This window comes from Doryrhamphus excisus, linkage group LG8, assembly GCF_037039965.1.
Source record: "Doryrhamphus excisus strain RoL-2023G ecotype Guam linkage group LG8, RoL_Dexc_Guam_v1.1, whole genome shotgun sequence".
NCBI lineage: Eukaryota > Metazoa > Chordata > Actinopteri > Syngnathiformes > Syngnathidae > Doryrhamphus > Doryrhamphus excisus.
The window spans coordinates 10039210-10066951 of NC_136364.1; the positions used below are offsets into that span (position 1 = coordinate 10039210).

Sequence of the window (27742 nt, forward strand, 5' to 3'; positions counted from 1 at the left end):
CTAAACTTTACAAGCTTGTTAAAGAACCAAAACAGGAACTTCCTGCGGCTCTCCGGGTCGGCGCCATCCAACATGGCGGCACTGGTGGTCTTCAAGGATGGGGCCCAAAGAGGTTGGAGACTCAGCGTGATGTCTGTTCTCACTTATAGAAGATTTCTGTTTGGGCTTTGCTTCTCGCCAGGAGGCCAGGCCGCTATAAAGAAGAACGTGATGATGGTTCTAGAGTCCGTGACTCAGTGGAGGAACCTAAGAAAATAGCATGTTTTTTTTTTTTTGCTGGGGTTTCTTTTCACAGCACCCTGACAGGAAGTGAAGAATATTCATCACATTCATGATGTCACACCACAGGACGCCTCCTGAGATGCAAGTGGACCTGCTGAGGAAGAAGAAGCCCAGCACAAAAGACACGACAATCAAACAAGGTTGCCTCTGATTGGTTCCTTTTATTGGAGACGCCCTCATACAACACTTCACACCGCCTTCAACAAGCAGAACCTCAGCGGGCTCGGCTGGAGTCCGAAGTGCAGCAGGACAACGCATGAGAGCACGAGGAGGAACTCTGAGAGTTCTGGTAGTGGTTCTGTGGAGAGGAAGCCCTTCGTGTGTTGATGAAGAGCAAACGCCACGAAGCACGAAGACATATTTGCAATAAATAGTTGGTAAAAAAGAATGTTTGGCGTCACCATCTTTGTTTTGTTTCACCGTCATCACGTTGAAATGAACTGCCAACGAAGATGTGGTGGTGTTTGTGTTTATTGATACAAAGATGAGTCCACCGTCAGTCCGTCAGTGAGCTCGCAGACAACAGACAGACATTTTGGCGGAGGGGATGGGGGGGTGGTTGGAGTTCTCAGGTCAGATCTTGAGGTCGAAATGGCGATGGCGGCTCTGGCATTCCTAAGAGTTTTCACCTGACCCGCATCCCTCCTCATTTGTCCAATAAGCCGCTCCCCCGTCCACAAAACCTCTCATCCAAAAAGCAGGAAGTGTTTCTTTCACGTCATTGGAGGCTGCTCGTGTCCTTTGGGCGCCAAGGCCCATCTCACCAAAACATGATCTGCGACCAAGGCTCCTCCCCCGGCTGTCCTCTGGCCCCTCCCCTCAGTGGCAGCGACTAGTGTGAGTCAGAGAGGAGGCAGGGCTCACTGTTGTTTGGAGCGCCAGAAGCGCGAGGCGATGGAGCCCAGAGACATTCCTTGTTTCTTCTGCTGGGACTGCTCTGACAGGCGCTGCTCCTCCTCCTGACACACACACACACACACACACACACGGTCAACACAAACCTACACATATGTTCGCATGCACATGACTCCGCCCACCTGTGCCAGCTGTGCCTGCCTGCGCTTGAATGCGTCAATGGGGTCGTCCTCCATGGCGTAGTTCTCCAAAACCGAACGGACGTCGTCCACGCCGCTCAGAGCGATAGCTGATGGGAGGATGACATGATGGATAGTAAGGAGGGGTGGGACAGGAAACAGCAGAAGAAGAAGTCGTCGTCATCCAGGTGGCATTGCGTGGTGTGTTGTGTGTTCTTACTCTTCAGGAAGTTGGCAAGATCGTAGAGCGTTCGATCGTCGGAGTTGCCGTCCCATTTCTTCAAGGCCATCCCGTTAAAAGGCTGCAGGCTGAATGCTTCCCGCTTGCAGTCCACCACGATCACCTTGCTGCTGTCACGATTCAGACATGACACATCCTGACACACACACACATACACACACACACACACACACACATAAACATCCTTAATATTATGCAATAAAACACACACACACACTTTCTCTAATGCATTCTGCTAGTGTGTGTGTGTGTGACAGATGGAGAGGGACGCTGCTGTCCAACACCAGGCTCATCTGGTGCTTTCACCCACACCCCCCTCCAAAGGGTGCTGTGTGTGTGTGTTACCCCCAGTGGACACATTAGTCCTCTTCACAAGCCATGAATACAAAGAGCGTGCCCCCTGGGCATGCTGTTCAACACCGTCGGCCATTTCTAAACACATAAAAAGTCAACAATAATTTGCTCGGAGCTGACGTGAAACCTTCGAAGATACCTGGGCTCCTGACATGCAGGAAGCACCGGTCTGACTGATTGTGGGCCACGTGGTCGCTCACGTAGTGCGATGACAGCGTGGTCAATGAGCGCCTTTGTTGAGACACGTCACTGGTCAAACGCTGTCACCCGGGTTATTGACAGCAGCCATCTGTGTGCCGGCGTGTGGTCAGTTCTCATCTTGACACGAGGCGCCACGAAACGCCATGAAAGATAAGCTGAAAGCCAAACTCTTAAATGTGCGTCAGCTAAATGTTACTAAGGAAGTTAGTTACTAAGTAGTTCCTGTGGAACTAAAGCACATACATTTTAGAGTAGTGACTGTCGGAACTAATGAGTAGTTACTGAGGAACTAATGAAGAAATGGAGATGAAGTCACATACATTTAGAGTAGTTACTGAGGAGCTAATGAAGAAATGGAGATGAAGTCACATACATTTAGAGTAGTTAATGAGGAGCTAATGAAGGATTAATGAACAATGACTAAACCACATACATTTAGAGTAGTTACAAAGGAAGTAATGAACTAATTAGTAAGTAGAGTAGTTACTGAAGAACGAAGGCACATACATTTAGAGTAGTTACTGAGGAACTAAGGCACATACATTTTGCGTAGTTACAGAGAAACTAGTAAAGGCCTAATACAGAACTGATGACATACAAGCCACATACATTTAGAGTAATTACCAAGGAAGTAATTAACTAATGAGGAATTAGTGAGTAGAGTAGTTACGGAGGAACTAAGGCACATACATTTGGAGTAGTTACCAAGGAAGTAATTAACTAATGAGGAATTAATGAGTAGAGTAGTTACTGAGGAACTAAGGCACATATAATTGGAGTAGTTACTGAGGAACTAATGAAGAACTGACGACTACGCCACATACATTTAGAGTAGTTACCAAAGAAGTAATTAACTAATGAGGAATTGGTGAGTAGAGCAGTTACTGAGGAACTAAGACACACTCATTTAGAGTAGTTACCAAGGAAGTAATTAACTAATGAGGAATTAATGAGTAGAGTAGTTACTGGGGAACTAATGAAGAACTGATGACTAAGCCACATACACTTAGAGTAGTTACCAAGGAAGTAATTAACTAATGAGGAATTAGTGAGTAGTTACTGAGGCACATACATTTAGAGTAGTTACTGAGGACCTAATGACTAAACTATATACATTTAGAGTAGTTACTGAAAAAACGGCAGCAGATAGAACACAGTAGGCAAAGAGATGTCGGTAAAAGGTAGACACACTAAGCCTAAAGATACACGTTGTATTTTATTCAACACCAACATTCACTCCCAAATACGTTTTTATACTTCTAACATTTTCTGCGTGGCAACTTTTGTGAAAAAAATATTTTAACAGCCGAACTTCATTTTCATAAAACTGAATTATAACGGATTAAAAATCTGATGAGTACATAACAATCAAGGAAGGTAAATAATATACAATGGATTCTCTACAATAAAGCTGCTCATTTATTGTACATTTATTGGCACAGCGGTGCTTTCATCATGCTGTCGATTGAGCAGCGTCATATGCCGCCCCTGTGAGGAGGACAGATTATCTCTCACTAATATTTGAGAGCAATAGGCCTTTTGTGTACGTCGAAAATGTCCAGCTATTGAATCATAGGAGCAAATTATTTCATGAATCCGACTGATTTAGAGAGTGAACACCTGCCAAACACGCAAAAAAGTCCTGCTTTAATAAAGGCAACATGTGACGTGAAGGCCCACAACAACAGGAAAGCCGTTATGTTAGGCCTGACTGTTAGTTGCTCCTTCACACGGTCACAGCCAAAACACAATCAAGGCCTAGAAAGTCTGCAAGCACAGAAATACTTCAAGTGCAATGGTGGGGATTTCCAACACCGAGCTGACCTGCACCCATTGTTTACGGATGACCTCGTACATGCAGGTCCTACGTCTGTCAAAATGAGGGTGATGGAGATGATTTGCGGTCCGAGATAACGCAACAGGGACAACAGCTTTGCAGACATCCACAGAATAAAGCCACAAGGCCACAGCAAATAAAATTATTGTTCTGCGACAGAGTTATCCACTTCCAAGTTCAGGCTAGCGCTGCACAATTAGGCAAAAAATCTAAACGTAAATCTCAGTTTTCTGTCTTAAAATAAAGATTACACTTTTAGATAACGGACATTGAGGGGTGGAAAAAATCTGAGATTTCAAGAATAAATTTATGAGAAAAAAAACTAAGATCATATATGTAATATAGCCAAAAAAATGGTTAATGTACAATAAAGTTGTAAATTCCTGAGAATAAATTTGTAAAATGGCAGCGTTTGTAAGGCAGGTCATTGAGTAAAATTTTTACTTTTTTTGTCATTTAGAAATTACAATGAATCAAGAGTACATTTTTTTTTGTTCAATTTTATCACATCCCTCATTTATTGCTAGAAAGCGATAAGTTAATTTCTGCAAAGTAGGATTCCTTATTAATAAATGGAATATTATTTCTTAGTTAAGAGCATAGTAAACCTATTTACAACCTTCTAAATATGTTTTTCAACATGATTAGAGCCCTTGAGAAATGAAATAACAACCCTATTTCCCAATACAGTAGGCATAAGAGAAAATAAACCATTGAAGACATTAATAAGATAGGTGTGCTGAGTGGGGGTGGAGTTGATTATTGTACCTGTTGCGGCATCAATCAAAGCTGCAATAAAATCCTATTGTGCTCGAGTGTTTCACCGAAAATGACTGACACCATTTGAGCAGTGTAGAATACTACATATTCACACGTTCTTGAATGAGTCTTTCTGAATGCTTTACATTTGTATTTTAATTCATTTAGACAGTTTTTAGGCCGCACGGTGGACGAATGGTTAGCATGGAGGACCCACAGCTAGAAGCTGGGTAAGACCTGGGTTCGATTCTCCACTTGGGTATCTCTGTGTGGAGTTTGCATGTTCTCCCCGTGTGTGCGTGGGTTTACTCCGGGTACTCCTGTTTCATCCCACATTCCAAAAACATGCTAGGTTAATTGGCGACTCCAAATTGTCCATAGGTATGAATGTGAGTGTGAATGGTTGTTTGTCTATACTATGTGCCCTGTGGTTGGCTGGCCATCAGTCCAGGGTGTACCCCACCAGCAAACGTTGGTTGAATTAATATATTTTCGAAAACCCGTGAAGGGGTTTAAGGTAATGTGACATATCACAATTAGAAACAACAACACACAAACTTTTACATCAAAGCAAAACATGCCAATGGCAAATGTGACAGCTGGAGTGCATCTGTGCATGTCACAAGGTTGCATTATGCACGGCCTAAAGCAGTACACACTGAGGGCTTGGCCGCAAAGCCTGAGCGCTATTTAACAGACACGTTTATGTGCAGTAAAAAGCGAGAGCAGCACAATAAACACCTTGTTAAGTATGAGCTCACTTTGCATCAAAGTCTCCCCTGACTTGACTTTGCAAGCATGTTCTGACAATGTGTTGGCGTGCACCGTTGCATGCATTCACTCATTTAGAGGCTAAGATAAGACAGTGAGAGTCAAAGAGTTGTTTTGAAGGCGTGATGCCACCCGTGCTTCAGTGATGTGCTGAGATATGCACTTTGAGCGGAAGGCACAAAAGCATGTTGCCGTTAATCCGACTCTGTTGTGCTCCTCACCGCCGCGACCGGCAAACAATAAGACATCTGATCTAGACGCTGGGATGCGGGCCAGCCAACAATAGCAGGATGCTGCGAGAAAGACTGTGACCATTATGTGCCGCTCGTTAGGCTGGAGAGTCTCATAAAAAAGCTGCTTTCTAATTTACTGCTACTTGTCTCATCTACTCAGGAGACGTCCTAAATCAAACAGCTATGAAAACCTGCACTGAAGAAGCTGGCTGAATAAAGTATAAAGATACGTATACACCACAGGTATCTAAATCTTTCCAGCGAGGACCACATACTGACACAAGGGCCACTTCGATATTTATTAGACTTGCTAAGACCACAGTATCATAAATACTAGTATCATATATTTCAAGACAAAACTGACTCTCTGCTTTGTGATATACTGGAAGTGAAAAGGTGTATTATTATTATGACCTTTGCTCATCTTTTCCCAATTTAGCTGTTTTTTTTCTCCCAAATATTTCACTTTTCTTCTTAAATAATCTTCGTGGATCTTCTATGGATTTAATTCCATACATATTTAGACACAGTCGATATTTGAACTTCTTCTCCAACCTAATTCTCGAAAAATCACAACTTTGTTTCTTATAATAATAATAATTAAAACTTCTAATATTTAAACTCAATGCTCATAAAATTACATTATTGTTCCTCATAATATTGCCAGTTTATTCTCGTAAAATTGAGACAGTTTTCTTGTGACAATGCGACTGCTTACTCCTAATATTTTGACTTTATTCTCATAAAACTAAAGATAGTTTTCCCATTTATTTCAAGCATTTTCTTATGAATTTTCTTCTTGTAGTTTTTCCACTTTATTCTTTTATACAGAATAATTTGACTTGAAACTGTTAATTCTTCTGCACCATAATTTTCCAAAAATTACACCTTTGTTTGTTTCTCAGAATATTTAGCGAAAATGTTTTATATTTCAACTTTATGCAAATAATTTTTTTTTCTGATATTACATTGTTATTCTTGTCAGGTTACAACTTTTTCTTGCTAGATTATTTTTTTTATTGTGAGGAATGTTTATGCAGAAGTTTTCGTGTTAAATGATATTTTTAGAATGTGCTATTTTCAGAATACGCTTTGTATACTCTTGGGTATAAAGTTATAGCTCCATGAAGATTTTTGTTTTTCTTTTTAATAGCTCTGCTTTTTACTTTCAGATGGAGGATCTTATGAAGATGATATAAACTTTCGCTCTGCATATTCCCAGCAGGAACTCTCTCCGCGTGTCGGCATATGGAGCACACAGCATCATCTTGCCGTGTTATGGAGATGAGATGCTAGAAGTAGGTTACCGGGCTCCTTGTCCCCCCCAATACAACACACACGACAGTTAAGAGTAGGTGGGCGGTGGTGGAGTGGAGTCGACAGGGCAGCTTGAGATGAGGCGGGGCATGGTGGGGATTAGCGGGAACGAACGAAGACGAGCGACGACCCAAACATGGTTGAAAGGGAGGTGAGATAAGAGGAAGAGGAGGAACCAGGCAAAAGGCTAATGAGGCCTGAGAGGGTTAGGGTGGGTGTGGGGGCGGATTAAGGATGTCTTTTGTGGCAAGTAGGAATCAATGATGACGAGCAGGGATGGGGGGCATGGGGGGAGGGTTAATGTAGCAACTCTCCTCCATCTTACAGGTGTTTGTCTTCTATTGACGTGATGATTCCTGAAAAAACACACCTTCACATGATGACCCTCCATGTAGCGCGTAGCGTCTCTGAAGAGGCGATACAGGACGAAACCTTGAGGATCGATGCTGTCAATCAGCGGATACGCCGTCTGGATGAACACACGTTGAAAATAAACCATAAAGTTTCATTGTCAATACCAAAACCGCCCAAGAAAGCTTTGTGGTTTGAAATGAAACCAAGTCACAGAAATAGTACACAAACAAGTGAAAATGAGAGCAGCCTGCATGAGTGTGCCGCAAAGCTCGGCGCTGTTGTGTTTTGGGGGACAACAGGCTAAGCTGATGACTCTTTTAGCATGTCAAAGCGTCCACGGAGCGTCTGCAGACTTTTTGCATGTGAACAGCAGACATTAACAAAGCAATTAACACACACACAATCTCACATACAAAAATGATAGCACCTATTCTCACTGTAGGCCTGTGAGCTTCAGACTGTAAAATTGCTCAAATAAACTTTGCTATCAGCTCACATCTGCATGACAGTAACACATTGTGTGGGGATAAACAACACAAGTGTGTGTGTGTCTCACCATGCCAGTCTCGGCAGTAAAGATGATGATCTCGTATAGTGGGGCAAGCTGCTGGAACAGGTAGTCGATGCCTGGACGTTTCTTGAAGCGCCACCCAGTGGCCAGCTAGAAGCAGACAGAGAAAGCAGTGAGGCGAGATGCCAGTCCCACATTGATGATTACTTAGGGTGGGGTGGGGGGGCATTTGAATCCAGCAGCTGTCTTTTTTTTAGTCTAAAATATCATTTAACTCAGGGGTCTCAAACACGCGGCCCGCGGGCCAAATATGGCCCGCAGGACACTAGTTTGAGGCCCCCGCCTTGATATGAAAGTTTAATGTTAGTGCGGCCCGCGCAAGTTTGATATGGATGATGTATGGTATCATGTACCCAGAAAAAATGATTACGTTTGATTAATGTGCATGTTAAAGGTTAAATAACTGTTAATAGTTATCCTCCCTATCCGTGTGGAAGTGGTAAGTTTTGGGCTATTTAAGTTTAAAGGAAATAACTTGAAGGCTACTTTTTAGGTCGCTAGCTCTCTAGTTTGCGAGTTAGCATGTGTCTCAAGACCCTGCAGTGGCGCAATATGTTGTAAATAAAAAAAAAGTATAAATGTGACTATAGTTGTGTTTTGTCATGTCTACAGGGCTTTAATAATGTTTTGTTAATTTTAATCTGAAAAAAATTTGTCTACCCACAACTATATGTGGTTTCTTAAGTTTTTATTATTTGCCGTTTTATTATTATTATTATTATTATATTTATTTATTACTGATTGATTGATTTTCTTTATTCTTGATTTGTTTATTTATTTTTCATCTTATTTTGTGCAGAAAAATAAAAATTAAGATATTTAAGAACAGTGGAATGTTTTATCAGAGCTTTTCTTGTAGAAAATCTGAACCAAAGCACTGAAAAATTTGTATATTTTTCTGTTTTTAATAAATGCGTTTTTTTTTTTGAAAACCTGATGCGGCCCAGCCTTGCCTAGACCCTAGCTCCAGTGCCCCCAGGTAAATTGAGTTTGAGAACCCTGATTTAACTAAAGTCAAAATATTAATAGAAAAAGTTGCGAAATAATGCTAAAAAGTTGTCATTTATAAGAATACTATGAGGAAAAAGCAATGTAATTTTAATAGCATAAAAATGAAAGAAAAAAATACTTATTTTTATAAGTCATAATATAATGATAAAATGTAGGGTAAAAAAAACAAGAATGAAATGTTTGGACGTTGATGACGACAGTCGACTGAAATGAAACGTAACGTACCCCCCAGGTTCCTCTATTGGGAGACAATGAAATATCATATATATATATATATATATATATATATATATATATATATATATATATATATAAAAAAGAGTAGCTTGAAAGACTTTGCTTCACTGTCGTGTGTGTGTTATAAAAACGCAAGGCAGTAGTAAACAGTTAGCGTCCCAGATGACATCTTACATTGACTGTTTTTTTGTTTGTGAGGCATCAGATCAAATGATTGCTGCTGCACACCTGTCAGGGAGGTGAACAAAGAATGGGCGTGTATAAGGAGGGGTTGTTTCCAGCAGACAGGTGGTATGTTGCCACGCCTCGCAAACAAACACTTGATACCCTCTCTACCTGTAAATAAAAGTGGCAGCCTGGTGGAGCAGAGTGGACCAGGTGAGTGTAGCGTAGACGTACCGACCACTCCGGGTGTACCAGCACATTAGTGAGCTCCAGGACCAATGTGTATGGAGGTTGGTAGTAGGGCTCCTTCAGGGGGTCGGGCAGCAATTTGGGGCTGGTGGGCTCGATGATCATCTGACGCCATCAAAAAACAAACTGTTTAAGCAAGAATGATGCGTGCCCAGACTGAATGCTCACAGGTCATGCGGGTTCACTCACCTGTCTGTAGTCCTGGAAGTACTTGAAAGTTCTTCTCAGCTGCTGGACCACCGGTGGGTCTGACAGACAGGGGCAAGTTCAAGGTTTGGAAATTCACGATTCTGCATTGTTAAGTGATGTGACACAAGGCTCAGCTCTTATGTAAGCACGTTAACAACTGAAGAAGAGCAGGTAGATGGACTGTGACTAGACAGATGACAACCACGCAGTCCAGATGAGCCATTATTCAGCCTAGTGATGCAACCTGCTGATGACTGGGCTGGGAAGCTAGCTAAGCAGCTAATGACACCCCCAGCTGGCAACGCGTTAATGACTAATAATAATAAAGACTGTGCTTCCCGTGGGGCTGTGGGCTCTTCACTACAAACACAATTACAATCGCGGCAAGCACGTGCCCGCATCTCTAAGCGCACACACGCTGATGCTAGGACGCTGTGGTCCCCGGGGATGCCATCCCCCAGAGTTCATAGCAGCGTGCTCAAGCAGGAAGCAGCGGCCATCTGCCATAGTCCTTTCGCTATTAGACATTTCACGGGTAACACTGCATATACACACATTGGTCGCAACATGAGCTATTACAAACACTTGTCAGTGTCATACAGTGCAGTTCTACAAGCGCAACAATAAGTATTTTTAAATGAAGAGCTCTGCGGCAGAATTTGTGGCACAGCATTTGCTACCTAATAATTGGACTATTTCTATCAAGACTGCTCAGGTGGTGTAAGAGAGGATGCACATTTGAGTCAAGGGAAGATAAAGTGGGTTGATAACATCTCTCATCACTATGCTTAACCACACACACAAACACACACGCAGACACAGCGTGGGAGTGTAAGCGTGGCTGTAGGGTTTTTTCCCTCGGGACCCCTGACCAAACATATCCCATAATAGGGCCCCAGAATGTATGTGTGTGTGTATTACACTGCATCCCTATATCATCATCCTTGTGCGTATATGTGATGCGTGTTTGGAACAGATTAAGAAGGGGGGAGGGGGGGTGGTCTTTTATCATGGTAATCAAGGTGGTGCGGAGCAGATGAGATTAGTGATGAAGAAGTGGAAGCGATGAGAGGATGCATGGAGGAGCAAAGCAAAAAGATGGTGGGGACCGAAATGTGTCATCCAGTCAGTTATCTGGGAAGAGGAACATAATAAGCACATACCTAGTTACATACAGTGAAGAAAATAAGTATTTGAACACCCTGCTATTTTGCTATTTCTCCCACTTAGAAATCATGGAGGGGTCTGAAATTTTCATCGTAGGTGCATGTCCACTGTGAGAGAGATAAACTAAAAAGAAAAATCCAGAAATCACAATGCATGATTTTTTAACAATTTATTTGTGTGATACAGCTGCTAATAAGTATTTGAACACCTGAGAAAATGAATGTTAATATTTGGTACAGTAGCCTTTGTTTGCTATTACAGAGGTCAAACGTTTCCTGTAGTTTTTCACCAGGTTTGCACACACTGCAGGAGGGATCTTGGCCCACTCCTCCACACAGATCTTCTCTAGATCAGTCAGGTTTCTGGGCTGTCGCTGAGAAACACGGAGTTTGAGCTCCCTCCAAAGATTTTCGATTGGGTTCAGGTCTGGAGACTGGCTGGGCCATGCTAGAACCTTGATATGCTTCTTACGGAGCCACTCCTTGGTTTTCCTGGCTGTGTGCTTCGGGTCGTTGTCGTGTTGGAAGACCCAGCCACGACCCATCTTCAATGCTCTGACAGAGGGAAGGAGGTTGTTCCCCAAAATCTCACAATACACGGCCCCAGTCATCCTCTCTTTAATGCAGTGCACTCGTCCTGTCCCATGTGCAGAAAAACACCCCCAAAGCATGATGCTACCACCCCCATGCTTCACAGTAGGGATGGTGTTCTTCGGATTGTACTCTTCATTCTTCTTCCTCCAAACACGCTTATTGGAATTATGACCAAAAAGTTCTATTTTGGTCTCATCTGACCATAAAACTTTCTCCCATGACTCCTCTGTATCATCCAAATGGTCATATGCAAACTTAAGACGGGCCTTGACATGTGCTGGTTTAAGCAGGGGAACCTTTCGTGCCATGCATGATTTCACATCATGACGTCTTAGTGTATTACCTACAGTAACCTTGGAAACGGTGGTCCCAGCTCTTTTCAGGTCATTGACCAAGTCCTGTCGTGTAGTTCTGGGCTGATTCCTCACCTTTCTTAGAATCATTGAGACCCCACGAGGTGATATCTTGCATGGGGCTCCACTCCGATTGAGATTGACCGTCATGTTTAGCTTCTTCCATTTTCTAATGATAGCTCCAACAGTGGACCTTTTTTCACCAAGCTGCTTGGTAATTGCTCCGTAGCCCTTTCCAGCCTTGTGGAGGTGTACAATTTTGTCTCTGGTGTCTTTGGACAGCTCTTTGGTCTTCGCCATGTTACAAGTTAAAGTCTTACTGATTGTATGGGGTGGACAGGTGTCTTTATGCAGCTAACGACCTCAAACAGGTGCATCTGATTCAGGATGATACATGGAGTGCAGGTGGACTTCTAATGGGCAGACTAACAGGTCTTTCAGGGTCAGAATTCTAGATGATACACAGGTGTTCAAATACTTATTTGCAGCTGTATCACACAAATAAATTGTTAAAAAATCATGCATTGTGATTTCTGGATTTTTCTTTTTTAGTTTATCTCTCTCACAGTGGACATGCACCTACGATGAAAATTTCAGACCCCTCCATGATTTCTAAGTGGGAGAAATAGCAAAATAGCAGGGTGTTCAAATACTTATTTTCTTCACTGTACATACATACATAGTTGTACACAGTTGTACACATGGCCGCCATAGTTTATACTTCAATCTTCTCAGGAATAATGAATCCAATCTAGTCTGGTGCTCTCATGCTGGCAGACTAAACATGGGCCGGTATGAGATTCTATCACATGTCCCACGGTATTATACCTTCAACTCTAAAGTGTATCATTTTCAAATATCCGTATTGAAAAGAGGAGGACATTTGACCAGCCATTTTTATACTGAATAATTTTGTTTCCCAACATGCTTTGTTGTAGTTTTTACAATTATAATAAATGTTTTAAGGCTGTAAAACCCCTCACTATGCACTTTATACACTTCTCAATATAGGCATTAACATTTTGTTAATTTCTCAATCCAAAACAGTCCAAAAAGTTCTATCTAACCTTTGTTTGAATTGTAATGTTTAACCCACAAGAAATTATGAAGTGACTCACTCATATTTTATTCCTCTGACCGTGCCATCCTGTAACGTTTTTGTATCCTTGGTAAAAACATATTGCTCGTCGTTGTTTTTCCTCCTTTGCATTTCAAGTGCGACGGCAGGTGCCTTTGACAGTGGCAAACATTTTGTTGCCATTGTGGATGTTGTCGGAGATAAAACCTTCAAACATACAGCACTTCCGAGTCACACTGCTAGCAATTGAACATTTATGGATTGGAAATTTGGCAAGCTGAACGCATTCTTTACTGCACAGGAAGACCAAGAGGAGATTGATGATAGGTCTACAATCCTTTTGCCAATCAGGACGCAGAACACAATACATGTTCATATGCAAAGGGAAAAAGAAAAAGTCTGCAATATGTGAACCGTTATGTAGCGAGGGAAGACTGTACCCAAACTGTGATACCACAAGTGGAACATATGTATTTACATTTTTTAAAATTATAGTATTTAATGCCAACACAAAAACATCCGAACTCCCCAAGATGTGTCATACGGAAGAGTTTGCTGTGGATCGGTGGATTACACATTTCTCAACATGCTTTGTTGTAGTTAAAATTATCATTTTTGACGTACACCTCTTTAAACGGGTTTTAATAGTTTTAAAGTGGTGTCGTTTTTAGTCAAAGTTACACTTTTGTTACTTTGAGTCCAAATCTGGCACATTTAGCAACAACAGTAGTGCAATTAGTACTACATACAGTATAATAATGTGGCCACTTAAGTTGGTGACACCACAGGAATAGAAACGGACAGAATTACTATATTGCGTAGGTCAGCATAAGCACATTGCTATTGAACGCTATAACACAATCTGCTCCACTTTAAATCATGTTTGATTTCTGACGTGGTCCAGTTAGGTAGAAACTGGTGTGACCGCAGTAATCCAACCCAGCTGTGAACCAAACCATCTGATACGACACCACCTGGAACTGGTTCCAAACAGACTAGGTTGAGTTGTGGTGAGAAAGTGCCGGCTAGATGCTCACTAGTCTGAACACTAAACTTTCTTCCCGTTTACATTCTTGTGATGAATAAGAAAAGAAAGTGAAGGAGGTCCTCGGTTTACGAATGTTGCTACGACATGTGGTAAACCCGTTTCTAGCACAAGTAGGACATTCACACTATACACAGAATACATGATGAAATAAATTAAATGGAACAAAAAAAAATATTATCTCTGGCGATTTATTGGGAGCAGACCTTTTCATGTGTTTTTGCAATGTCCTTGATTTCACTTCTACAGATGGTAGCTTTCCTTTTCTTTGGCGCGCTTGGGAAACAAGTAGAAGAGCGAGAGGCTGGTGTTATTTTGCTTTTCTTGGATTATTCGGAGGACTCCATGATAAATAGACTGAGGACTGTGTGAAAGTAATGCATGAACATAAAGGAATCAGCCTGATCACCATCAGCACTTGAACATGTGACCACCCACATCAGGACCCAAAGTGTTGACAACAACAACGTGCAAGCCAACATTCCAAAAGCTTCTCTATGTCAACATCACTATGACCTGTTGGACCGCCTCCTTCTCCACTAAGAACGGCTGCACTTTATAGGTGAAATCTCTGATCAGATTTCCTCGTTCAGAGAGAAAACGGTTGCAGGATAGATGAGGAAGAAGAGGGAAAGAGGAGAATTTAGTGGAAAGAGACAGGAAGAAAGAGGCCACCTTCCGTTCCATTCATCTGTTCTTGCCCGCCTAACGGTCCCTTCCTTTCATAGTCAAAGTTGTGTCTTTGTGCGAGGGGCCTCGCTGAGTGGACCTGTCACATCGCGACTGCCTGTGTCCGTCCTCTGACCGTCCCGGTCACTGGTTACAGTGGGACAGGTGATTTGAACATCGGCGGACAAATTCAGCCACAAACAACAAAGAAAGATGGACAGAAAGGAAATGATGGCGGGAGGAGCGGGAGAAGAAAACAAGCAGGGCGGGAAAGAGAGTGAGCACATTAACGAATGAAAGAAACGAAAGCAAAGCCAGAAGAGAAACGGCTGAGGAATGCAAGGAGAAAGAGAGAAAGAAGGCGAGGAGAGAGAGGGAGCTAATGAGGAAGGAGGTGCACGGGGGAAGAGGGATGAATGATGGATGGAAGAAATCAAACATTACTGAGAGAGGACTTCAGTGGATGGATGAAGGAGGGGAAAAGTGGAGATGAATGGGGGGGGGGGGGGGGGGTCCAAAACAGGGCAAGCATCTGCTGCACAACACAACCTCCTCCTTCTACTCCTCCTCCTTTGTCAATCGTCTGTTTTCTCTGGGTGACAAACGACAGCGTGGGCCGGCCTGTTTAATGTGTGTGTGTGTACCTGCTGTTAATGTTCACCACATGCACATGAAGAAGTGAAATCACAAGTTAGGAATGCGATGGCTGTTCCTGTAAACAAGCACTAAGCCATGCCTTGATTACAGCACATTGCAAACACAAACTACCTCCAATAAATAACTCCAAGTAAACAAATTACCTTTCTTCGTAATAAAAGCATAATAAAATCGTCAGGGGCGAGCCAAAATGTTCTTATTGTGAAGGCAAAGACTCTACATGTGTTCATGTTCTATGTTCATGACTTCCGGAGTTCAATTCAAACTCAGGAAGTTTTTTCAGTTCATTTGCGAATTGGAGCTCCAACCAGTTGAGCATTTGTCCTTTTTAACAATACTGAATTGCATGTTGTCCACACAGTCAGGGGATCTGGGAGATTTTGGTTTGAATCTGCGGTGGGCATCTCTGTGTGGAGTTTGCATGTTCTCCCCGTGCGTGCATGGGTTTTCTCCATGCAAATCAAAAACATGTATGTTTGGTTCACTGGCGACTCTAAATTGTCCATAGGTATGAATTTGAGTGTGACTGGCGAACAGTGCAGGGTGTAGCCCGCCTCTCGCCTGAAGTCGCCCGAATTTGAGGCTTTTATTAGCTACAATCATCAAAACGACTAGGAAAAGAAGAAATACATTCTTGAAATATTTCGATATTTCCAAATCTATTCTAATTTATTCAGATGCACCTGTTCATCACCAATACGTGTGTCAGCATTGCCTCGACTTACAGAATAAATCCGTTCCAAAAGGTTAGACGAAAACAGAAACATCCAAAAACTGAGGCAATTTTTTCCCTTAGAAAATAATGTAAACCTAAAGAATCCCTTCCAGATAAACATAAATATAAAAGCATACATTTTAATATAAAATAATTACAGTTTCACATGCAGAAAAGATTGCAAAATAATTCTAATGCATGGAACATATTGTCAATGCGGACTTCCCATTCATCCTGGAACGGTGTAATTCAACAGTGTCATCTTTTTTTTTTATTAAATTGCTAGCATGCAAAACTTTCTTTAGCCCCGTGGCAAGTTATTTAGTAGTCGTGCTCAAAATAAAATGCATGTATATTATATAATGCATTCGGATACGCGGAAGGACACAATAGAGAGCTAACGGACGAGTTGTTGCATTTAATATTCCACGAAAAATGAGATTATGGACGATAACTGAGGCAAAATATGGGCAAACATTTTCGCAGAAAACCGAATCATCCAAAAACCGGGGCGTACAAAAACCGATGCTTGAGTTTACTAGTCACACATAAGGAAAAGGAAAGGAAGACATAGTAAAATAGTTTTTCTAGTGACGTCACTGCTGAGTACACACATTGTTTCATGTTTCCGGGTTGGCATGGTTTGTGACGAGGACGGGAAGGAGGGAATGGGCGAGGTGGAGGAGGAAGACAAGGGAGCAGAGATGAACTAACTATCTCTGCTCCCTGAGGGATCATCAAAGTTTAACCCCCGTCCCTAAGCCCATCAGAGATGATTCGACCCCAAGTCCCCAAAAGGTTGTTGAGCTCATAATTGGCTCTTATTATTTGAGCTTGGCTGAAGAGAAGCAAGCACGAAAGCCATACAATAGCATTTATCAGCTTTTACCGAAATCAATGTCTTGAAATCCACACCACAAACACAAGCCTGCTTCTCATTGAAATGGTGATGTCAACACTTGTCTGAATATTTGTGCTAAATTATTTTTAATGTGTGTGTGTGTGTGTGTGTGTGTGTTGTGCAGGCACGTGTGAGACAGCTGGGCGGTCAATCTGTCGCGCCAAAATGGCCCAGTTGAATTCACACTGATCGCCTGCTGATACCAATACTCTCACTGGTCAATAGTTCTTTGGTTTTGCAAGTCCGGTCCTCCTCCTCTTCATACATCAATCCTTCCCTCCTCCATCCAAACTACTGCTAACTCTCTGGACCAAATTCTGCTCCTTGGTGAAATGTTTCTCATTTTACAGATATGATCATGATGAATGATGTGTAGACATTACGAGTGTTATCGGTATTCTCCCCCCTCTGGCATTCAGAGCCAAAACAGAGATGGAGACAGATGGATGGACAGCTATGGACTTTGAGGAATATGAGGAGAGACAAAGTCAGGCGGAGGAGGGTGACACAATGACAGACAGAAAGGGAGTTCAGCACACAGATGAGAACAAAGTGGCCCACAGGGACTATTTCATGATGGATGAAGGCGGAGGCTCGAGCGGGAGGATGCGTGCGGGGACAGACTGGGCCTCTGGCTATTGACACTCAGTAGCTATTGACAAAGTGCTTATTGGTATCAGCGGGCGATCAGAACTCGTTTAAAGTGGGGGTCTAATTGGTGCTGAGGATCTAAAGGTGTTGTCAATCTGCAGCTAAGAACCATCACAACCGCAAGAACCGCATCTTAGAAAACATGATCTGGACAATTAGATGAGGAAAGTAAATGGGAAAAGACCCGGGTTGGGACTACAAGGCATGTTATACATGTACCAGATGTTGGTGTAACCATACAAACAATACAATGTCCCACCGCTACTACAGAAGGATCGTGTGGACATGTTGTTGGGTCTTGGAACTTTCTCAGAAGCTTTGAGTAGTTTTTATTACAGCTTTAGAATGGATTGTGTCATGGCATCAAAAGTTGTGCTTTTGTCTGATGGATGGAAGATAGCTCAACCGTTACCACATAAAAAGGTGTTTATGATTAAGGTAGTCAGATGGCAGTTTGGGGGACGGATTAATGATGGGTCATGGGCATATGGATGGCTGGGACACACACACACAGCAGTTGGCAGTGCCATTGATGGTCTGCAGTGATCCATCATTCAAACACTGACACCTACACACACAACAGTGCCAAAAATGTCAATAAAACACACTAAGTAACACACACGTCTGTGCAAGACACATTTAAGTGCACAATATGATCATTTGATCTCTGCTGCACGTAATGTGAAGTCTTAAAAACATTAGCCCCACAAACAGTGGAAAGGTTCAGAGTAAAAAACTCTTCGCAAGAGTTGAGAAAATGTGTTGACATGGAGACATGTTTACTTCATGTTGACCTACGTTCTGAATATAAGCAAAAAGTTCACACTCACCTTTGTCAAACTCGTCAGAAATCTGGTGGAGAGACAAGAAAAAAGAAAAATTACAAAAATAGTCACATGACAACTATCCACATTGTGATGCAGACCAACACAGGAGGTAATTCAGTTGTGACACGTTGTGATTCCCTCAACATACCAATACAGCTGTTCTCTGGCGTTACGTTCTAAGACCCCCAGCGAATGGCGAAAAGCCGGGAAAAATGGACACACTTCCTACATACCCTATAACATGTATCTCATGGTTACTAAGCGCATTTGAAATTCAGTTGCAGACATGAAACAATTACTGGCATACAGTATACGGTATTGTGCTAACAAAATGTGCAGCTACACATTATTTAAAATTCCCAGTGTGGGGGAGCGAATGCTGAACCGCAGATCAATAGGGATACACTCGGTACAAGGTTGCCTCTGCATAGGCCATGCAATGACATGCACCAGAGGGCTACTGATAAACAGTCTTAGTACTGTGGTGACACAATATTATGGAAAGTACAATCAAAGAGTGTCACTTTTAATGCCAGACATGTCTGCAACATGATAACATATGGGTGAAGGGTGCCACCTGGTGGCTGTATAGCAAAACAGCAACATAATCATTTAGGCAATTGCATTAATTAGCAGCTTATGTCCAAATCCTGCAGTGACATTCAAAGACAGGGATGGGACAGATGATTGATCTTGCAACACATAGTTATCGCTCACACTACAGTATAAATACACCACCATCAAATAGCAATGCTGGTACACTGAAATTATTAAAATATACAAAAAAAAGGCTTTGTAAACAAAACGACGATGAGTGTGAACCATGTGACCAGTGCCTGTGGGTCTTTCCCAAAAGAGTAATGATTTTAGTAACACAATGGAATACTAATGTTGATTTATGTGGGAGGACAAACAGGGAACTTATCAGAAACACAAGTACCCAATAAAATGATGAGAACACATTTGACTGGCGGGAAAGCTGAGGTGAACACTGTGAGCTCTCCCTCATGCGCTCATCAGACTAACACAGAGAAGTGACAGCTGTAAAAGAGCTCCTCAGACTGAGCGAGGTGTGAATGAGGCCGTTTAGCCCTCATTGGCACCTCAGTTCTCTGTGAGAACGGGGGGTAGTGGGTTCCCACAGCCGAGCCGGAATCAACTCCCAACACAATATACTCTATGTCCCTACAAATGTTACCATGAATCACAAGCACCAAGGGACTGGATTCCAAATATTTATATCACAGCCAGCATTTTTAATCTCATTAGTGTTCCTTAGATCCAGTGAGAATGTCACTCAGAACACACGTCTCAAAGTCTCGGTGGAAACGGTGGTCATAGCGGTACTTAATAACTATAATAAACTAATTTTATCCAGTTTTTAGGGAATGTTTCACAGCTTTAACATGTCCTTGAACATGTTAAAGGATCTGCTTCTATGAAATGAACAGTCAAAACTATTTAGACTTCTCCTTCCGATAAGCCTCTCTCTCCCCCACACGCTTGGCTTAATTATTGAATTTAGTGGTTTATTACAGCATTGCATTGGTGCTGGGTACAATGTGAGTGACTTAGGTGTTAATTTAACTATAACTTCCACTAAAACCCAACATATGGATGTATATGCAGGTACAGTATATGCCACAATGTTATTGTAATCCTGCTAACTTTTTTCCCCCAATGAAACCTCATATCTTGTGTCATGTGACATGATCACAGGTGGCCTTCTGCTTACTATCATGGAATAAGTGGACATTTCAAGTCAAAATGATCGATTGTATATGCAAGTGTCCAGTGTCGGAGCTCACAGCCCCGCTGAAGGAGCGCTCAGAAAGTCACGGTGAAGTGTGCATATAGAAGACAACTGGGCTAAGTGTAGCACGAGGAAGGTGGAAGAAGTGTGCCTGCACTTTGAAGGGAGCCTCTGCGCTTGTTGGCTGACCAGGAAACAATCAACAGTTGTGAACAGACAACACCCTGGTCCACACTGACTACTAGCGTCCTCGCGTCCATGTGCTCAACACATGTGCACTACTGCCCTCTGCAGGCCACGCAGCATCATTGCAGCTAAAGACTACCTCTGACCTCTATCCCACGCTGATGTCCCGTTCCATTACTATGCATTTGAAAATGGTTGCACCTACATTTATGCACCTTGAAATAGTCACATTTAAGTCTTTGAAAATAAAAATCAAAACAGGCACACTGTTGTAGCCCACCTTGACACTTTAGCTCAGATATTTAAATGTATTTCTTCTACAAAGTCATCACTTGAGGTACATAAATAAAATTAAATTTAAACCCTTAGATCAGCGGTGTCTAAGAGTTTTCCAAAAAGGGCCACATACTAAAAAAAACACAAAAGGCTGAAGTGGTCACTTTGATATTTTGCAACACATGTAGTGTAGATATGCCGAGTACTGCAGCTTTGTCACATAGATGAGTCTATTCATGGCAACTAGGGTCTTTGCGCTTTTTTCCCAGTTTTTGCTGGTGTTATTTTTTTTTCTTCAATTTTCTAACTAAGGTAATGATTGAATTTTATTTAAAACATGCATACACGTTACTTATGTCCAAAAAGAGTAGGAAGGAAAAAAGCTCATTTAATTTAATTTATTCAATCCTACCCTAAATAGTTATACTCTCTGAATAATCTCTGTACATGCTCTTCTTGTAGTATTTTGACTTTATTCCCACATTATATATTTTTCCCCAACTTAAAAAAACAGCCCTTTTCTTAAATAGTTCAACTTTAAAGTAGTAATAATATGAGGGAAAATATATATGTACATTTCTTTTAGGAACATAGTCTTAAAATTGGGAATTTTCCTTGTTAGACCTAATAGTCAACTTATTTTATTCTTGTAAAATTACTGCTGATTTTTCCCCCAAAAATGTGTTTTCTTGGTAAATCATATTTTTAGACTGGGCCTTGGGCCACTAAAAAAACCCAGCTGTGGCCAAAAGACAAAAGTGGTTCTTTTATTACTGAGGGGCTATAATGTGACATATCATATATCATGATATCATGTCTTTGAAGTCGCTGTCTGGTAGGGATGGGGGGGGGGGGTGCAAGTGAGATAAGTGTGCCGTCACACTGATACGTGACATGTGCCGTTTGACGGGAGCTGGACGTGGGCACACGTCTCAGGATGTGCACGTGAGATAAGTGTGCTCTTTGATGAATGCTGAGAGGAAGTGGACGCCACAAATGAGACGCTTGTTTTTTTTCCCACCACTTCTTTATCTTCCAGCTTTTCCCTATCCATCCTGGTCACTCCTACTTGCACACGCTTCTTCACCTCCTTTTCACAATCTCCATTGTTCTGAACTGTTGACCCCAAGTACTTAAAATTCTCCACCTTCTGTATCTCTTCTCCCTGTAACCTCACTCTACCACTTGGGTCCCTCTCAATCACACACATATACTCTGTCTTGCTGAGGCGAATCTTCATTCGTCTCCTTTCCAGGGCAAACCTCTTCTAGCATCTCCTCTACCCGTTCGCTACTCTCACAATAAATCACAATGTCATCTACAAACAAGAAAGGGATCAGAGCTGATCCCTGATGCAGTCCCACCTCCACCATGAACTCTTCTGGCACACCTACAGCACATCTTACCACCGTCTTCCAGTCCTCATACACGTCCTGCACCACTTGAACATACTTCTCTGTCACCCCAGACTTCCTCATACTATACCACAGTTACCTGTCTAGGCACCCTGTCATAGGCTTTCTCCAGATCTACAAAGACACCACATTACCTCTCATTTGGAATCAGATATCACCAAGGCAGCCAAATGAAAAATACGTTAATAAATGTAATGCTGACTGACCTTGTTACATGTACATAGATAGGAGATGTATAAAATATGAAAGTTTTACAAAGAGTTGCCAATCACTGGTGCCACTTAAAGAGAATTATTAAAGTAATGTCACTTGGACCTGAAATCAAAAGTAGCTGCTGTATTACTGACCAGGCACAAAAACATGATATCATTGAGTTGGACGACAGACAATCTGTCTAGCAAATGGTGGTGGTGATGTGTGTGTGTGTGTGTGTGTGTGTGTGTGAAGGGGGGGGGGGGGGGCACAGGTGAGAAAAGTGTGCTGTCACACTGATGCGTGACATGTGCCGTCTGATGGGAGCTGGACGCGGACGTTCGTCTCAGGATGTGCACATGCGGGTGCACGTAGGGTGTAGGGGATGCACCGACCCACATTTTCCTGAATTTGGATACCAACACTAGTCCGATACTGGACCTGTGTTTGCTTATACTCTTTTGGCTATGTTTGCCAATAACAGTAAGGACAGATGTGGTTCATGGTATCAAACATTTCTGATACGTGAATTATGTCGGTAGTAGGCTTATGGCTAACATATTTAGTGGACCACCATATTCAAAGGAAACTGTGTAAATCAAATGAATGATTGTTGTTGACTGTACATGACCTATATTGACATATACTGTATGATTTGATTTGATGAATCTCATAAAGGAGCTTGAGAAAAAAAGGTGACAATTTAAACGGGTTCCTACTATTTACAATGAATGGACATTAGTCCAGACCTGATGGCTGCAGGGAGGTGGAAAAGGGCATCAAGTGTTATGGAAATGGGTGACAATCAAGTTTCTTTAGAAGGTTCAATAAAAAGGGGCAGACTTCTTTCCCACGCTGTAGGCTTCAAAGTGCTAGGAGGAAGGCAGGAAGCGTCAAGTGGAAGTCCAAAGGTTCTGTGGGATCAACAAAAGTCTCTTAATGGTGTGAGAAGTGTGCCCTTTGAAGTGCGGACTGCAAGTAGCTGTCATTAGCCACCCAAATATTCCAATTGCATTCGGTTTATTTGTTCCAACGGAAGGAATTGAATCTCTGTATACACCTCATTCCGAAAGAAAAGTGCTAATCCGAATGAACATATAACCGGATTCACAGGGGTGGAATATTCCTTTCCCCAAATCCGATTGGGGTATCTTGTACCCGCTCAAACGGAAAGTTGTCAGGGTTCTTCATCGTCATGTTTTTCTTCTGTTGTTAAGCAGCTTTCGTGTGCATTACGATTATCTATGGAACAGAATCTAAACCCTTCTATACTTTAGTCACAAGTCCAGTTTTTCTTTAAAAATAATCTAATTATAAAATATTAGCAAGATTGAATAGGATCTTTTCCTGTTTAAATTTATCCCGGGTGCGTTCTTTCAGCGCATGCTCAGATATGACGTAATGCGCAGCTAGAGATGTTCTTCAGTTTTAAAAATGGAGGCGAGCAATGGACTGTTGTGGAAAGTTTGTTTTTGATCCAAACAAAATTTCAAGACTGGATGAATGAAAAACTGGCAATACGGAGTGAAAGTTTAAAAAAAAAAAACTTGGGGAAGCCGGTATCTCGTGATGTTGATGTTTACGCTTTTACTGCGCATGCCCAATGTCTTCGTAAAAGTCATTCGGAAAGAGGAAAAACCCCTCATGTAAACGTGACTACTAAGCGCTGGAAGTGGGATAATTTGGGTTCTTTGATGGCTCTGACATTCCCAAAGTCACAGCTCAGCACGGCAAAACAGCTTGTATATATATATAAAAAAATGCTGTTGGCATGTCTGCGTGAAAGAGGCTCACGTCACACGTATGTGCCGCCTCATCAGCAGCACCATCGTGGCCACGCAGTGTCGACAAAAGGAGCCTTTAAAAAAATTTAAAAAAGGTGAGATAAGTGTGCTCTCGCTCCAAAAGACATCACAGGCACCTGTGAAGTGTGTCCCTCACGCCGCCCACGTGACAGGAAGAGGATCTCCCACCTGTGATGGGGGTGGGGGGATGTGACACCGGCTCCCACCGGCAAGCAGGACGTGAAAGAATACGACCTTCACAACCGTATGCTGAAGTGTGCCGGTGAGGTGTGTGTGCGAATAGAAACGTACCTGATTTCCTTGTTCGTCAACTGAATTGGTGCCTGAATAAAAAAAGAAAGAGAAATGTGAATACAATGCACATTTGAAACTCTGTATGGATCAGGTCATATATTAAAACATGACAAGCATTTTTTAGCAGACAGCAGCTTTCATCCAGTTTGGTGAAAATGATGGCGATGATGAATACAGTCTACATACATGGTCTCCTCATCACTTCTTTCTTGTGTCAAGTTCTGATAAGTGTAGCAATTTTTAAGTTCAATACAATAAGAGGGCAAGTGTCAGATGTCAGCTGATCGACACCTTCACAGAGCTCCTGTGTGGTCACAATAAAACACACAGGCTCCAGGAGCAAAGGGCTGCTTTGACATTCCTAGTACAATTACAATGACTCCAAGTGCAGGGCTGTGATATTCAAACATCAACACTCCCATCACGTCCTTTTGTCTCTTTAGAACATTTGAAATGAACTTACAGAAATATACGACGATAAGGAGGAGACTTACAGAAGATGTTGTCTGCATGCATGTCATTGCCTCCACAAAGCACACTGATGGAGTGTAGTGACGCAAGTACAACAAAAACAGCACACACAAACCTGTGTGATGAGCATCCAAGAGCACTGTGATCACCGCCTGGTATTTCCAGGATGTCACAAATGGACTAAACCACACAAACCCACGTGCCATATATTCCAAGTATATGATATTCCAAATGTGCAAAACTGTTATTCCAAGGTAATGACAGGAGAACAAAGGGAGAGGCTGGCTGAAGGAAGCATGTGAGAAGTCAGCAACATTTCCTGCAGCCTGATGATTCCTCATTCGCGCACAATATTTCCTTTCCTTGGAAAAAGTACCATTAAATCCAAATGTGGTTTGCGCACAAAATGAATAAAGAAGCCAGCAGATGAAAGTGTCATTCCAACAGCTCCCTTGACAGACAAATCTGGAATATCTGCGCTGTCCCAAAATCGTTCCAAAATATGACAAATACATCTCTCTATACTGTCTGACTAACGGACGTAGTGAGACTCATTTTATCTTGCAAATTCACACCGGTGCTTGCTCCGAGTGACAGTTGCAGGCTCCACCCACCTGGGGGGGCTGTCCCTCAGGCAGGAAGCAGCGGAGTGATAAGCCAATCACACCCCTCCATCTCTCCTGTCTCGCCATTGAATGGGGATGATGATGAAAGAGGGCTGTAGCTAGACGATGAACAGATCAACATCATTGTTTTAGACCATTCTGTCACTAAACAGCATTCGCTACGAATTTCACTTCAATCTGAATGTTTGTCAGACTATTTCCTGCAGCTCTGTTAGAAAGAAAATTATAAAATTCAAATGCCATATCCCACACTTTGCAGCTAAATCTACACCTAATGATGACCTGGAATCTGTGGAGCCCAGCAAAATGCAGTGCAACGCATGGTGCAAGAATATGCATCTCTTGGTGTTAGTCACAAAGTGGAACCAGTTTACATTCACACGTCAGAGAAGCAAAACTGGGTGCAATGTCGCACTCCAGCCTTGCCCTGCTGTCGCTCTCCACGAACCACTGCAGTAAGACAAACAAGATGAACAAGTCCACTCACCAAATATGTAGACGATGCTAACAGCCCCGCCGAGACCCATTAGTCCAGCCAACCTGAAGACGATCTTCTTGGCATACGCCGTGTTCTCCTTTTGTTTCTTGTCCCCCCCGGTCTGCTCTCCGTCGTCCTCAGCTTTACCTGCCTCTGAGGGAGACTGGCCCTGGATGAAAGAATGTGTTGACGACAAGTCAGCTCACAAATATGTTGCAAAGAGAAGCGTTCACTGACACCTGGACATAGTGAATGCTGTCTTCCATGGCTGTGACACTATGCCGTAGTAAGGAATGAGATATTCCCAGGCTTCTATCATTCTTCGTCACGAGTGAACAATGGCTAGATGTGGAGAAGGGCTGATTCTAATCGAATAAGTACAACAGTCACTTATTTCAAATGTCGATCCTAAATGGGAGGAAAAGGTGTCAACATCAAGCTAGCAGGAGGGCTTGGGGAGCTCACTTACATGCAATTTTTCGTCATTAGCAGGTGGTCTTGAGACATGAGACATAACCCCCACTAATAGTGGAGCTGTAGTACGTGTGGGGCTAAGAAGGTGAGCTAAATACGCCTAAGAGAGTGGGCTAAAAAGGTAGGCTACGAACCTATTCTCAAGGGGCGGACTAAAGCGTTGGGGTAAGAAGTAGAAAAGAGCTCCGGGAAGAAAATAGGCTAAGGAATGGCTCTACAGTAGTGGACGGGGGTGGTGGGTGGAGGAGGGAAAGGGACCTTCACGTCCAACAAACCTTCACCGTTAGCATCATTTACTTAACAACTCCAACATACAAGGGCAGCGTGCTAGCAGGGTGCTGCCATCAAGGGTGACCAGATGAAGCTCCGGTTATGACACTAGCTGACATAATGCTCACTGTCATCACTAACTGGCGTCACAAGCACACATTCAACAACACTGAGATGTAGCACCAGGTGCCGTTTCTCTTTCGTAATGATTAACTTTAGAAAAACCCAGAATTACAGTCAATGACAGTGCTAGCATGCTAACCGTGGACCTACTAGCTAACCTAAGCGACGGTTCCTTCTATTCGATTCATTCAAGGACAGCTTTCTATTTACAACGTTTCTCGATGTAAGTGATCACGGTAACAATGCTGTGTGCTTGTCCCTGTGTCTCGCTGAAATATATTTGGACGTAAAATAATCAAACAGCAGGTTGGCCATTCCAATACAGTGATTTGTTTTATTCCCCAGTGCGTCTCAAATTGGTTGGTTAGCAACCTTGTGCTACAGTGTGGTCGTGTTTTCTCTTTCGCACCCTGCTGACGTTGACGTTTTGAACAAATCGAGCGCCCCTCACCTGACTCTGCTGTTGGAGCTTCTCCTGGAGAATCGCTTGGGCCAGACCACCCGTCGCACCCCCCTGCCCGGCAGGCGGTTTGTCCGTGGAAAGTGTCCGTACGATGTCCACTACAGTGGGCGTACAAGTGCCCGCCACCCCGCTCCTGAGCCGGAGGAGGCCCCGGCTCGCTCGCACACACATGGGGAACACACACGTTGCCGACATCTTGGATGGCAGTTGCCGGTGAGCGCCTACTACTCCAAGCGAAAGGACAAAGCCCCCCGATTGGCTACGTGTAGTTTGAGTGACAGGCGTGACAGCCACTCAGCACGGAGGAGGCGTTTGAGACGACAAGTAGGCGCGTCCTCGGTTTATCTTCCAATCGGAAGCAAGAATACGTCTGACCTTCGATTGTGACACAATTCTGGCGACACAATTCTGCCATGTTGGTTGAGGGCACAGTCCCAAAGTTAAACCACCTAATA

General features: G+C 42.8%; 1 protein-coding gene across 2 annotated transcripts; it reads right to left on the minus strand.

The window, feature by feature from the left end:
- Nucleotides 1-429: 429 nt before the first annotated feature.
- timm50 (translocase of inner mitochondrial membrane 50 homolog (S. cerevisiae)) lies at nt 430-27545 on the minus strand. Of its 2 annotated transcripts, none has more exons than XM_058079627.2 (11): nt 27276-27545; nt 25967-26126; nt 24380-24411; nt 18465-18486; nt 9806-9864; nt 9602-9721; nt 7940-8044; nt 7400-7498; nt 1537-1693; nt 1320-1426; nt 430-1241 (listed from the first exon to the last, which is right to left on the minus strand). In XM_058079627.2, the coding sequence occupies exons 1-11, from the start codon at nt 27480-27482 to the stop codon at nt 1143-1145; spliced, it is 1167 nt and encodes a 388-aa protein (XP_057935610.2). In that variant the 5' UTR covers nt 27483-27545; the 3' UTR covers nt 430-1142. The 2 variants fall into 2 exon arrangements, with proteins under 2 accessions (XP_057935610.2, XP_057935611.2); XM_058079628.2 differs by lacking the exon at nt 27276-27545 and adding an exon at nt 26197-26365.
- Between the last annotated feature and the right edge of the window lie 197 nt (nt 27546-27742).